This window comes from Arachis duranensis, chromosome 3, assembly GCF_000817695.3.
Source record: "Arachis duranensis cultivar V14167 chromosome 3, aradu.V14167.gnm2.J7QH, whole genome shotgun sequence".
In the NCBI taxonomy this organism is placed as follows: domain Eukaryota; kingdom Viridiplantae; phylum Streptophyta; class Magnoliopsida; order Fabales; family Fabaceae; genus Arachis; species Arachis duranensis.
Genome location: NC_029774.3, coordinates 101,845,185 through 101,858,586, shown reverse-complemented (window position 1 = coordinate 101,858,586; position 13,402 = coordinate 101,845,185). Strand labels below are relative to the sequence as shown.

Here is a 13,402-nt window from a genome sequence, read left to right as displayed (position 1 = left end):
TTTAAATTAAGCAACAATTATCAATACTATATAAGGGACACACTATTCCACTAAGAATAATTGCCATAAGGAATAATTTTTCAATTTTCTATACTAATATTAGAAAGTTTATATAATACTATATAATAATATTATCATTATCAATACTATATGATATCAAAAAAAAAAATACCGTGCTAATATAATATTATTAATATTATATAAATCATCTTTGTATTTATTTTTCTGTGCGTATATAATATTTAATTAACACATTAAGACGTATATAATATTTTGTTAATACATATATAATATAAAGTGATTTACAAATTATTATTAATTCATATATAATGTATAATTAAATTTAATAAATTCAATCAGAATAAACAATAAATTATTTATTTTATTTCAAACTTTATAAATGAATAAATTAATTAATTAATATAACAAATTACAATTAATGTAGTAAATTTAATTAAGTAATATATATTATAATAAATTATATTAATATTTAAATATCTAATCAAATCAATTAGCTGATATAATTAAGTCATGGTAATAAATTGTATTGAATGAGTTAAAATAATTCAATCGAGAAACACTCTCCAGAGCATGCCACGTCAGCTCCATCATTAAGTGTAGACATCTGATTTTTATATAATAGAATAGGTAGAATAGATATTAGAAAGTTTATATAATACTATATAATATTATTATCATGATCAATACTATATGATATCAAAACAAAAAAAAACCTGTGCTAATATAAATCATTATTGTAATTTGGTTGGGAAGCGAGCCTAACTAAAGTCACCCATTCGCCCACTTGTTTTATAGCATTTGATCAGAAGAACAAAGTATTTCATTCTCCCGTGCGGTGTAACACTGATTCAATCCCAAGTCTCAACCATGGCGTTGTACGTGCTATCTCGCCGTTCATCACATCCCTCCACTTCCCAATTCTTCCTCGCTCTCCGTTTCGCCGCATCCTATTCCAGATCCTATTCCTCTTCCTCCTTCAGGGAAGAAAGAGACACCTTTGGACCCATTCAAGTTCCTTCCGACAAGTTCGTTTTCCTCTTCTTCTTCTTCTCTTTACCTCTCTGTCCTTTATTTATAAATCTAACTTGTTCGTTTTGTGTGTGGTTGCTTGCGCTGTTAGATTATGGGGAGCTCAAACTCAAAGATCCCTCCAGAATTTCGATATCGGTGGCCCCCGTGAACGCATGCCTGAACCCATCGTTCGTGCCTTCGGCATCTTGAAAAAATGCGCTGCTAAGGTTTACCATCAGTTAATTATACTCTTCACTAGTTTCTCATGTTCTTGTTTATTATTTTTGTGAATTTTTTCCTTAGCAATTGTTTTTTTTTTCGGATCTAATTATATGCACTATAAATGCCAGCGTAAAGTTTCTGTATTTTTATATTTTACACAGGCATTTTTAGGGTTTGTTCATATATTTATTTGTTTGTTTGTGGTTTGGATTTGAACCTGAGTTTCTTTTCTTTGTTGTAATCCAGGTGAACATGGAGTACGGTCTTGATCCCACGATTGGGAAGGCAGTGATGCAAGCAGCTCAAGAAGTGGCAGAGGGCAAGTTAAATGACCATTTTCCCCTTGTTGTTTGGCAAACTGGCAGTGGCACGCAGAGTAACATGAATGCTAATGAGGTTGGTGCAAACCTGATCATCCTTGTTTGGCTTAGTGGACTTGTGACTATGAATGTTAATCTTCATTGTTTGTGATGATTGCTAATTAAATGAAAACCTGAGACAATTAAGTTTTGGAACATTTACGGAACTGTTATCTTTTTGAAATTTGTATTTTGGGTGTTGTATGAGTGTATTATGACTTACAAGTTACATGAAGCTTTGTATCCATTTGATCATTGCAATGAACAGTTCTTTATGGTGAAAGTTTTTGTGTTGGACTAATTCAGGTTATTGCTAACAGAGCGGCAGAGATTCTTGGTCATAGGCGGGGCGAAAAGTTTGTGCACCCAAATGACCATGTCAACAGATCACAATCTTCCAATGATACTTTCCCAACTGTAAGAACTAGAAGCATTTTTGTATGTCTGTTGATTTTAGTTTCTGGAAAAATCTTATTTAATCGGATCCCTATGTTGGGGTTGCAATGGCTAGACTAAATTGTTCCTTTATTTTCTTTACTCCCTGGTTTAATGTTTATGCTTAAAATACTGATTCTCTTTTATTTCATATAATCCATATTTTTTCCCTTTCCAGGTAATGCACATTGCAGCTGCCATGGAAGTAAACTCAAGACTAATCCCCAATTTGAAAACCTTATATTCTACACTAAATGCGAAGGTTTGTTCATACTTTAGACATTTTATACTACATAGTAGATTACAGGCTCCCTTCTGCAAATCCATGTGTCATCTTGTTAGGTGGGATATTGAATGGTTTACATCATTTTTGCAATTTTTTACATCATATTTGCATCCTCTCTTCATATTATATGAGACATGGTTTCGTTTGACCCCCTTTCTTTTTTGGGCTATCAAGTATGCAATTATGGTGACGCAACAATTTTAGAAACCTCCGACATTTGCCTTTGTTTGCTTTACAGTTAATGACATCTATTTTTTGAACTTCTGTTGTCTGTGTTATTTTTTTTTTCTCGGCCTTCTCTTTTAAACAATTACCAGTCAATCGAATTCAAGGATATTGTCAAGATTGGACGCACTCATACTCAGGATGCAACACCTTTGACACTTGGACAGGAGTTTAGTGGGTATACTACTCAAGTAAGCTTGCTTTCTGGTGGCTTGTGTAGTTTGGTATTCTGTTTACTATTTTTGTTGAAGGGGCTACAAAATTTGTACCATTTGTGGGGATTTTCCTTTTCTTCATTACCTTTTTCCTTTATCTGCTGCAGGTGAAGTATGGCATTGATAGAGTGATTGGCACTTTGCCACGAATGTATCAGGTTAGACATGCAACACAGATATGAAATACTAGTTTTTCACTCATTTGCTTTTGGATTTCTTCTAACCGAGTAGAGATGATTCTTGAGCAGCTAGCGCAGGGTGGTACAGCTGTAGGGACTGGATTGAATACAAAGAAAGGGTATGCATCCTTTCTGCTAGTGAAGTGGTTTTCTTGTATGGTCTTCTTTTTGGTTTGTTTAAAGAGTATTTTCTGGACGGTAATCAGGTTTGATGCAATAATAAAAATACAAAATAATTAATTAAGAAATATAGAAAATTTAGTTGAATAATACAAAAATATAATTTAAATAACACAAAAATTGTAATCATAAGTTTCTAATTGAATTGCACATATGATATAAGACATCGTATAAAAACGATTTAAATTTAATTTAATATGATCTAATTTAAATTTAATTATAAAATACATCAAAATTAAAAACAATTTTCATTAGATTTAAATTAAATTTTAGGTTTAACTTTCAAAATTTATATAATCTAATTCAAATAAATTATATTTTTGTTTTTATAATTCTATTGATATCTCACTTATAATATATTTTTATTTTATAAAGTGATCCTATTAACACTATATTTATTTCGACTAGAATACTGAACTATGAACAAAACCAAACATAGTAATTTCATTTGCTAGATATCACTTTGCAAGTCTTTGTTGACATAAACAAGAGTTTTAAATTTGTTTCATTTTAGCATCAACTTAAGGTTCGATCTTACGGAAAACTCTGTGAAATAAATTAAACTTATAGTGTAAGATTTTTACCATATTCAAATACTTAAAACTAAATATATTGATAATCAATTGATTCGATTAAGACAAATTACACACAACCAATGACTAAAACGAGCCAACATAGCTTGTGCACAATGAAGGTATCACATTTTAGTGATCGTTGAATTGTAATAAGAAAAAAAAAACCTTTTAAAAAAATTAGTGAAGTCCTTAATAATAAAACATGTTAAAATGTAAATAGATAAGTAACATGTAAAATAGTAAGAAAAAATAATTACATTATTTGTATATACTAAAAACAACTCATATTCATCTTGACTAAACCAAATTCACTTTTTTTTACGTGTACTTATAAACAAACAAACAAAAAAATACATGATTTTAAATTCATTATGAAATATATATGTACATATCCTTATACACATATAATGTCGATGTATCTAAGTTTGCTAGATATTTAAATAGTTTCAAGAAATAATAATATTGTGTATTTTTTGTTTCTATTACTGTTCTTAGGTATAAATGTAACAACTAAAAATTGTTACTGGTATTTTTTTTCGTAAAAAGGCTCAATTTTTGTATGTAATCATACATGTAATATTTTAGGTAAAAATTTACATTAATAATATTTTTAACAAATATAGTTATTTAACATGTTTTTAATACTTATATGAAATAATTTATCGTATATTGCGAATCTACGAATCTATCTCCACCCTTGTAATTTTTTAATATCTCCACCCTTGTAATTTTTTAATATATATATCAACGGCTCCGCATTACGGCATAGCAATATGCCAATAAAATTGCCTGGCACATGTGAACATTTTCCTACACTATATATGGGGAGCTCACAATAACGTTACACCATACTTCAACGAAGGCACTGAATCTGTCATCCTGCTCCAGGAATTCACAAGCGTAGATAACTGCTTCATAGGGCGTCCGAACCAAGCAATGTCCACCACAACCCGGCTCAAGGAACTTATGAAGAGGCAGCATCCGTGGATGACATTCGTGCTCTAATCGCTGACGCAGAAGGCAACGTGCCGGAACGCGTCTCCATTGCGGAGCGAATGAGGCAGGAATGGTGGGCAGCAGAAAACCCTGACGAGGTTGCTAGGCTCATAAGCAACACATGAGGAAGGGGAGCAGGTAATTTTTGTTACCGCTTCACGGTATAGGTGATTCAATTTTTTTACCCTGCCAACTAGGGTTCAAGGCATCCCCGCGCCTGCATTTCGAGCAACCTAATGAAACAATATTTTCTCTTCGTAGCCGACGAGATCATTATGGATCGTGATTGGAGCAAGGTCACTGTTTGTTTGGAGGTGTAACATCCTAACTTTTAGCACGTCATGATCGTACTAAAAGTGAGGTGTTACTGACCTATTCTCTGTATTTACTATTTAATACTGAGCCTTTAGTTCGACTTTGGTGTTTCAATTTTTAAGAAAAAACCGAAAAATTTTGTTTCTATTAATTAAAATCATATATTAAAGATCTCCAAGCAATACTGGTCATATAGTTATTAATAATAATGAACATCATACAAAGAATTCAAATGAAACTTAAACACAACTCCTGTCTCTCTGTAAAAAATAAAATCTTAACTAACAAAGGCAAGGGAATTCTAGGAAAGCGACTCAACACATAAACTTAACTCAAATAAGACTAATAATCGCCCGCAGCTTCAAACTGAGTCTTCGAACCTGTGTCACTGAAAGGGTGGAAGATTTTGGGATGAGAACAAACCACGCGTTCTCATAAGGGAATGGGAATGACGTAAGAGTAATGAAATAAAATGCAAATAATTAACTTTACTCAATAAAACTATATTTTTATCAAACCTTTTGAAAATATTTTTTACTATTACTTTATATAATTAATTACCTTCTTTAAATTTCAAAACTTAAGACAAATCTCAATCACAATATCAGTTCTCAGTCACCTCAATACACAAACTAATAGCACAGGAAACCAAGGTTCTGAAAACCGGTTTGAATCGACCGGTCGAACCGGTTGAACCATAAACCGATACAAAAAACGAATCAGTCAAATGTCAAAACCACAAATTTTAAAAACCGTTATTAAACCGCTGAACCGGCCGGGAACCGGTCGGTCGAACCGAACCGTGACCCGATCGGTTTTTTTAATTTTGCAGAAATGCGGTCGTTTGGCTGTGTAGAGGAACCCCGAACCCTAACTCCAATGCTAACCAAAATGCGCCTCTGCCTCTCTCACACTCAGCCATTGTCTAGAGCTCCTCCGAGCTCTTGCTCCTCCCTCACCCCCTCACTTCTGTCCAGCCACAACTTGCTACCATCGCTGTCATAACTTCTAACTTCGAACAGCCACCGTCGTAACCTTCCAACTTCGAACAGCCACCGTCGCAAACTTCCTTCCCTCCATCCCGCAGCCACCGTTCGAACGTCGAAGCCTCCATCAAGCAGCCACTGTCCCACCGCGCCAGCTCTGTTCCACCGTGTTCCAGTCCCTTCAGCGGTGTCAGCTCTATTCCATCGCGCAGCCCTTCCCTCGAAGGTATTTTTTATTTTTGTAACTGTAATTGTGCTTTTAATTGTTAGTTAATCAGTTAATCTGTAATTTGATTATGATATTCTTGATTCCAATCTTGCTACTGTTAATTTTTTTATTGTGTATCACTGTGTCTAATTATCTATGTTGAGATTAATGGGTTGTTGTAAGCCTACAATATTGTTATTGTAAACATTGCATACATTGAAAACATTGCTAATGGCAATATCATGTGCAAACATTGTGTGAACCGATCGGTGTTGCTGGTCAGATCATTCCCTAGAATTTCCCTCTTGTCATGTTTGCTTGGAAGGTTGGATTGGCATTGGCCTGTGGCAATACTATTGTTCTCAAAACCGCTGAGCAAACACCATTGTCTGCTTTGTACGCAGCAAAACTATTTCATGAGGTGGACATATTCTCTGTTAATGGAACCATGCTCATTTGGTTTGGAAGATATAAAGAGGCGTAGTTTAAACCAAAATAGCTTTTTCACTGGCCTATCATTTTCCTCTATGTATTCCTCATAATTGGATCGAGTCCTTTCAAGTTCTATTTGAGTGGATTGTTTTTCCTTATTTAAACACAACTTTGTATGAACAATTTCAAGAGAGATAGAGTACTTAAGCTTTGGGTATTCACTATTGGACATTATGCTTGCAGTGCGCAAGGTACCATCAGCTGATTCAGTTATTACCAAGGTTCTAAAAACCGGTTCGAACCGGTCGGTCAAACCGGTTGAACCGTGAACCAATGCAAAAAACAAATTGGTCAAATGTCAAAACTGCAAATTTTAAAAACCGTTATTAAACCGCTGAACTGGTTAGGAACCGGTCGGTCGAACCAAATCGTGACCCGGCCAGTTTTTTTAATTTTGCAGAAACGCGGTCATTTGGCTGTGTAGAGGAACCACGAACCCTAACTCCAATGCTAACCAAAATGCGCCTCTGCCTCTCTCACACTCAGCCATTGTCTAGAGCTCCTCTGAGCTCCTGCTCCTCCCTCACCCCCTCACTTCTGTCCAGCCACAACTTGCTACCATCGCCGTCGCAACTTCTAACTTCGAACAGCCACTATCGTAACCTTCCAACTTCGAACAGCCATCGTCGCAAACTTCCTTCCCCTCCATCCCACAGCCACCGTTCGAACGTCGAAGCCTCCATCAAGCAGCCACTGTCCCACCGCGCCAGCTCTTTTCCACCGCGTTCCAGTCCCTTCAGCAGCGTCAGCTCTGTTCCATCGCGCAACCCTTCCCTCGAAGGTATTTTTTTAGTAACTGTAATTGTGCTTTTAATTGTTAGTTAATCAGTTAATCTGTGATTTGATTCTGATATTCTTGATTCCAATCTTGCTACTGTTAATTTTTTTTATTGTGTATCACTGTGTCTAATTATCTGTGTTGAGATTAATGGGTTGTTGTAAGCCTACAATATTGTTATTGTAAACATTGCATACATTGAAAACATTGCTAATGGCAATATCATGTGCAAACATTGTGTGAACCGATCGGTGTTGCTGGTCAGATCATTCCCTAGAATTTCCCTCTTGTCATGTTTGCTTGGAAGGTTGGATTGGCATTGGCCTGTGGCAATACTATTGTTCTCAAAACCGCTGAGCAAACACCATTGTCTGCTTTGTACGCAGCAAAACTATTTCATGAGGTGGACATATTCTCTGTTAATGGAACCATGCTCATTTGCTGGTTTGGAAGATATAAAGAGGCGTAGTTTAAACCAAAATAGCTTTTTCACTGGCCTATCATTTTCCTCTATGTATTCCTCATAATTGGATCGAGTCCTTTCAAGTTCTATTTGAGTGGATTGTTTTTCCTTATTTAAACACAACTTTGTATGAACAATTTCAAGAGAGATAGAGTACTTAAGCTTTGGGTATTCACTATTGGACATTATGCTTGTAGTGCGCAAGGTACCATCAGCTGATTCAGTTATTACAATCCTACCAACTTGTGAACCATAATTGACTCGCTTGAGATCTGAAATAACTGCATTTTCCAATTGAAATTGAATGCATATGGTAACATTTTGTAAACGACGACAATAATAACCCTATATGATACAACTCATATAATAGTTGTCAACGTAACTTTGCAAGTCAACCAACACTCAAGGTTCCTACACCCGATTCAAAAATAATAATACATATTGGACTTTAATTTTTTTTGTTTAATTTGTAGTCTTGTTAATTAGACAGAATAATTTATGTGCCTTGCTGCCCTGCCATCTATCTCATGTAAATGAGGTAGCTTTGCAATAATGCGCAGGGTTCAATATTGTACATGTAGAGTTATTACTATACATAGAAAAATTAAGTGATATGAAATTCGCATTATGAATGAGGGTTATTTAAACACTGTTTATTAAGACAACAATGTTGTACCTTTATTATTATATAAGCATATGTTGTAGTCCCCTCCTCAAAAGAACTTGTAGCTTAGGAGGAAGGCACCTTATGCTCTTCCAACCATTTCCACGCATTCAGCAAATTAGTTCCATCTCCATTAAAGAAGAGTTCGTGAAAACATGTGAGCTCTCTCTAAAAACCTGTAGAAGCAGGAATAGTTAGTGAATAGATACAATAGCAAGAAAAAACAAGAATGACATAATACACAGACATTACAACAAAGTTAGCAAGACAACTAGATGCAAGCTTGATGGTCACCCATGTTCGCAACTCATACATGCAAACTGAATTGTCGTTGCACGAGTAGAACGATATCAGTTTCGCGTATGAATCAGTTATCCCATACAGTCCAACAATAGCCTGCAATAAAATAATTATATATATAATAGGATACAAATATGAATTTTTAAACCCAGTAACCTCCTTCATAACCAAAATTAAAATATCAGCCTATACAAATATTGGTGGTTAAACTTACATTTTTTTCATCGTGAGTGTATGCAACCTTTAGAAATCCCTTCTCAGTACACACCTGAAGGGTAATCGCCGTCATCATTCATCCACCTTAGCTGAAGGTGTTTCAGATCCGTCGAAAGCCATAACTCTTAGCCACTGTAAACCTGATATCAAAATTAATCAAAAAATAAATCAGAACAAATCACGTGGAGTTTCAATTCAATAATGCACAAATTCATACATATAAATCGGAGAAGATACGGCCGAGGACTTACGATGAACACCGAAACGTATGATAGCAAAGAAGGGGTCGACGATTCTGATTCTGATTGTGTTGAATTGAGGTTAGGGTTTTTATTATTGTTTACCGGTGCCTGCAACTTTTTAGACTCACATTTTTTGTTTTTTTGGTCTTGGGCTAGGCCCAAAGATTCTTACCAGAACTAAAACTCCAGCACACGCGGCCCAATTCCCACTTGATCGCCCTGCCATGATGAAGATGCCGCACAAAGGTGCTTGTTTCCATCGCTGTCGCCACATAACCATCGCAGGTTCTTCTGCCGATTGATCTTTCGGTTTGGTAACAAGACCTGATGCCGAGCAGCTAACCCGAACAGGTCTCTCCACTGGCAACACCTCCACAATAAGATCCTGCAGAAATGATGACGGAGTTTTCCTACCGCTTAATATTTCCCTTCTGTGGCCAAAGAACTCGTTCGATTGTCATTCATCCAAAACTTTCCTTCACCTACTGCTCTTGCTTCAACCATGTTATTAACTCTAACCTCCGCATTCACCATAGGTTGCTGTGCTACCCTGCTCCCATCTGCGCTGCTGCTTGCTGTGACTGGCCCAATTTTTCATGTATTGTTGTAATTGTTCCACCTGTGACGAACAACACCACGGCGACATCATAAGAGGGACTATATAAATGTAGTGTTTGGTCACACCCATAAGCAACGTAGAAGACGTATAAGCCCATAAAGATTAAACGAACCCACCAACGATGACCAAAAACAAAAAACAAACAACAACAACCTAAGCCAGCTCCGTAAATCCAATTGGCGAATTGTACCCCATATTCCCTGTTTCCATTAGCCGGCTCCCCCCTTCAACTACCAAGGCAGACAAGCTTGCAGAGCTTTGCCAAGCCTGTTCCCTGCAACCAACATCTTGCCACTTGTCAACACATCTTTCAATCTGTATGCACAAATTTGTACCATATAACTGGCCTTAAGTTATTTGTTTAGGTTATTATTTTTAAATTTTAAGTTATTTACAGATTACTCTTTTAAATCATAAATTATTATTTACTTAAGTTGTTACTTATTAATTTTAAGTTATTTGCTCATAAATTAAAATTTTCAAAAAATTTAATTTACTTATACGAATGATAAGATTATGAATACTAAAAAATTTATTTGTTTAGGTTGTTATTTTTAAATTTTAAGTTATTTACAGATTACTCTTTTAAATAATAAATTATTATTTACTTAAGTTGTTACTCTTTAATTTTAAGTTATTTGCTCATAAATTAAATTTTTCGAACAAATTAATTTACGTATACGAGTGATAAGGTTATGAACACTACAAAGATACGAAATTTTTTCATTTCCATATTCAATTGAGATAGTTTGGCTCGATGAAGAAGTAAATTTTTTACCAATTTTTTTAAATAATATTAAATTTATATTATTCATCTTTTAAATTTGTTTGTTTAGCCCCATTTAATTGTTCTTTGATTTTTGTTTATCATTTCTAGGGAGAAAAAATACACACCTCAGTTGATAAAGCTCTTGTGTCTCGATCCATAAATTTGCTAAGAGACAGAATATCTTATCAAATAAGATATTTTGGTATTGGATTCAATGTGGGTAACTTCAAGACTACATATCATGAGTATGTGGTTAATTTAAACTAATGTACTAATGTGCATATACTTTCAGAATCGTCAAGTATCCCACGATATGGATTTAATTTTGTGAGTTTTGACACTCTCAATACTCCTGGGTTCGATTACACCTATTTGGTTGGTAATATTATTATTTTAGAAAAAGTATAATTTATTGATAAATTTATTTATTTTATTGATAAGTTCGGCTGTATTTTTTTCTTAACAAATTTATTGACAACAATTTTTTTTTTAATTTTAGGTCATTCTAGATGTTATCGGATATCTTGCTAGAATTGAGAGTGAGATGACTCTTGAAAAAGATGGCAAGTCTACCAAATACAATATTATTGAATCTTTATAGTAATACAAATGGGGTGCTTATATGCTGACATGGCGCTCATACGTTGAGTTTGGAAATTTTTTTGCTTAGGTGTCGTCACTAGAAATTTTTAGAATTATATTTATAAATTATAAATTATTATTTGCTTAGGTTGTTATTTTTTAATTTTAAATTATTTACTTAGGTTGTTTTAGTTAAGTTGTTATTTTTTAAATTTTTTAGGGTATTTTACTTGGAAAAAGATCCTCTAAAGAGATAATGTTAGTAAAATAATAAAGTGATGCTTTAATTACCTTTAAATTTGTAACATTTATTATTTGTGAGTTCTACTAACTTAATACACGGGTGATTAATGGTGTACTTTTTTTTCTAAAGTGATAATATAACTTTAGAGGAGTCGGATCCATTTTACTTAGGTAGTTATTTTCAAATTTTAAGTTAGTTGTTTAGGTTGTTATTTTAAAATTTTAAGTTATTTACAAATTACTCTTTTAAATCATAAATTATTATTTACTTAAGTTGTTACCATTTAATTTTATGTTAGTTGCTCATAAATTAAAATTTTTGAAAAAATTAATTTACGTATACGAGTGATAAGGTTATGAGCACTACAAAGCTACGAAAATTCTCTATTACCATACTCAATTGAGATGGTATGGCTCGATGAAGACGTGAATTTCTTACCAATTTCTTAAATAATATTAAATTTATATTATTCATATTTTAAATTTGTTTGTTTATCCTTATTTAATTGTTCTTTGATTTTTGTTTATCAATTCTAGGGAGAAAAAGTACACGCCTCGGCTAAGAAAGCTCTTTTATCTTGATCCGCGAATTTGCTAGGAGACAGACTATCTTATTAAATTAGATATTTCGGTGATGCACTCAATGTGGGTAACTTCAAAACTACATATAATGAGTATATGGTTAATTTAAACTAACGTATCGATGCGCACATACTTCCAGAATCGTCAAGTATCCCACGATATAGATTTAATTTTGTGAATTTTGTTACTCTCAATGTTTTTGGGATCGATTACACCTATTTGATTGGTAAGATTATTGTTTAAGAAAAAGAATAATTCATTGATAAATTTATTCTTTTTATTGATAATTTCAATTGTATTTTTTCTTAACAAATTTATTGACAACAAACTTTTTTTTAATTTTAATCCATTCTAGATGTTCTTGGATATCTTACTGGAATTGGGAGTGAGAGGACTCTTGAAAAAGATGGCAAGTCTACCAAGTACATTATAATTAAATCTTTATAGTAATACAAAGGGGATATTATACGCTGAAGTGGCGCTCATACATTGAGTTTGGAAATTTATTTGCTTAAGTGTCGTCAATAGAAATTTTTATAATTATATTTATAAACTATAAATTATTATTTGCTTAGGTTGTTACTTTTTAATTTTAAATTATCTGCTTAGGTTATTTTATTTAAGTTGTTATTTTTTAAATTTTCGGTTATTTTTTTTGAAAAAAGATACTCTAAAGTGATAATATTAGTAAAGTAATAAAGTGATGCTTTAATCACCTTTAAATTTACAACATTTATTATTTGTGAGCCCTACCATTTTAATCCAAGAGTGATTAATGGTGTACTTTTTCTGTAAAGTGACAACATAACTTTAGAGGAGTCGGATCCGTTTTACTTAGGTTGTTATTTTTTAAATTTTAAGTTATTTATATATGTTGTTATTTTTAAATTTTAAGTTATTTATAGATTACTCTATTAAATCATAAATTATTATTTACTTAAGTTGTTACTTTTTAATTTTAAGTTATTTGCTCATAAATTAAAATTTTCGAAAAAATTAATTTACATTTATGTGGTTAATTTAAACCAACGTACCGATGTGCATATACTTCCAGAATTGTCAAGTAACCCACGATATGGATTTAATTTTATAATTTTTGATATTCTTAATACTCTTGGGTTCGATTATACCAACTTGGTTGGTAAGATTACTGAACAGATGTATATGTCAAATGGGGGTAAGGGACAATACAATGTGTATATACATATATATGCTTAAACGAGTATGGCACAATCTTTG

General features: G+C 33.3%; 2 protein-coding genes across 5 annotated transcripts; one reads left to right on the top strand and one right to left on the bottom strand.

Moving 5' to 3' along the window:
* Window positions 1–785: 785 nt before the first annotated feature.
* LOC107479891 (fumarate hydratase 1, mitochondrial-like) lies at window positions 786–4,829 on the top strand. The gene is made up of 9 exons (XM_052258389.1): window positions 786–1,046; window positions 1,142–1,259; window positions 1,501–1,650; window positions 1,920–2,030; window positions 2,227–2,310; window positions 2,652–2,750; window positions 2,882–2,932; window positions 3,023–3,159; window positions 4,628–4,829. The coding sequence occupies exons 1-9, from the start codon at window positions 889–891 to the stop codon at window positions 4,827–4,829; spliced, it is 1,110 nt and encodes a 369-aa protein (XP_052114349.1). The 5' UTR covers window positions 786–888.
* Window positions 4,830–5,248: 419 nt separating this feature from the next.
* Window positions 5,249–9,622, bottom strand: LOC127745820 (zinc finger CCCH domain-containing protein 48-like). 4 transcript variants are annotated; one of them, XR_008007424.1, is made up of 5 exons: window positions 9,378–9,622; window positions 9,125–9,266; window positions 8,858–9,006; window positions 8,623–8,786; window positions 5,249–5,407 (listed from the first exon to the last, which is right to left on the bottom strand). XR_008007424.1 is itself a non-coding variant. In XM_052259731.1 (4 exons), exons 2-4 carry the CDS (start codon window positions 9,200–9,202, stop codon window positions 8,744–8,746), a joined length of 270 nt encoding a protein of 89 aa, XP_052115691.1. In that variant the 5' UTR covers window positions 9,203–9,266; window positions 9,378–9,622; the 3' UTR covers window positions 8,472–8,743. The 4 variants fall into 4 exon arrangements, 2 of the variants coding, with proteins under 2 accessions (XP_052115691.1, XP_052115690.1); XR_008007425.1 differs by lacking the exon at window positions 5,249–5,407 and having other exon boundaries at window positions 8,472–8,786; window positions 8,883–9,006; XM_052259731.1 differs by lacking the exon at window positions 5,249–5,407 and having other exon boundaries at window positions 8,472–8,786.
* Between the last annotated feature and the right edge of the window lie 3,780 nt (window positions 9,623–13,402).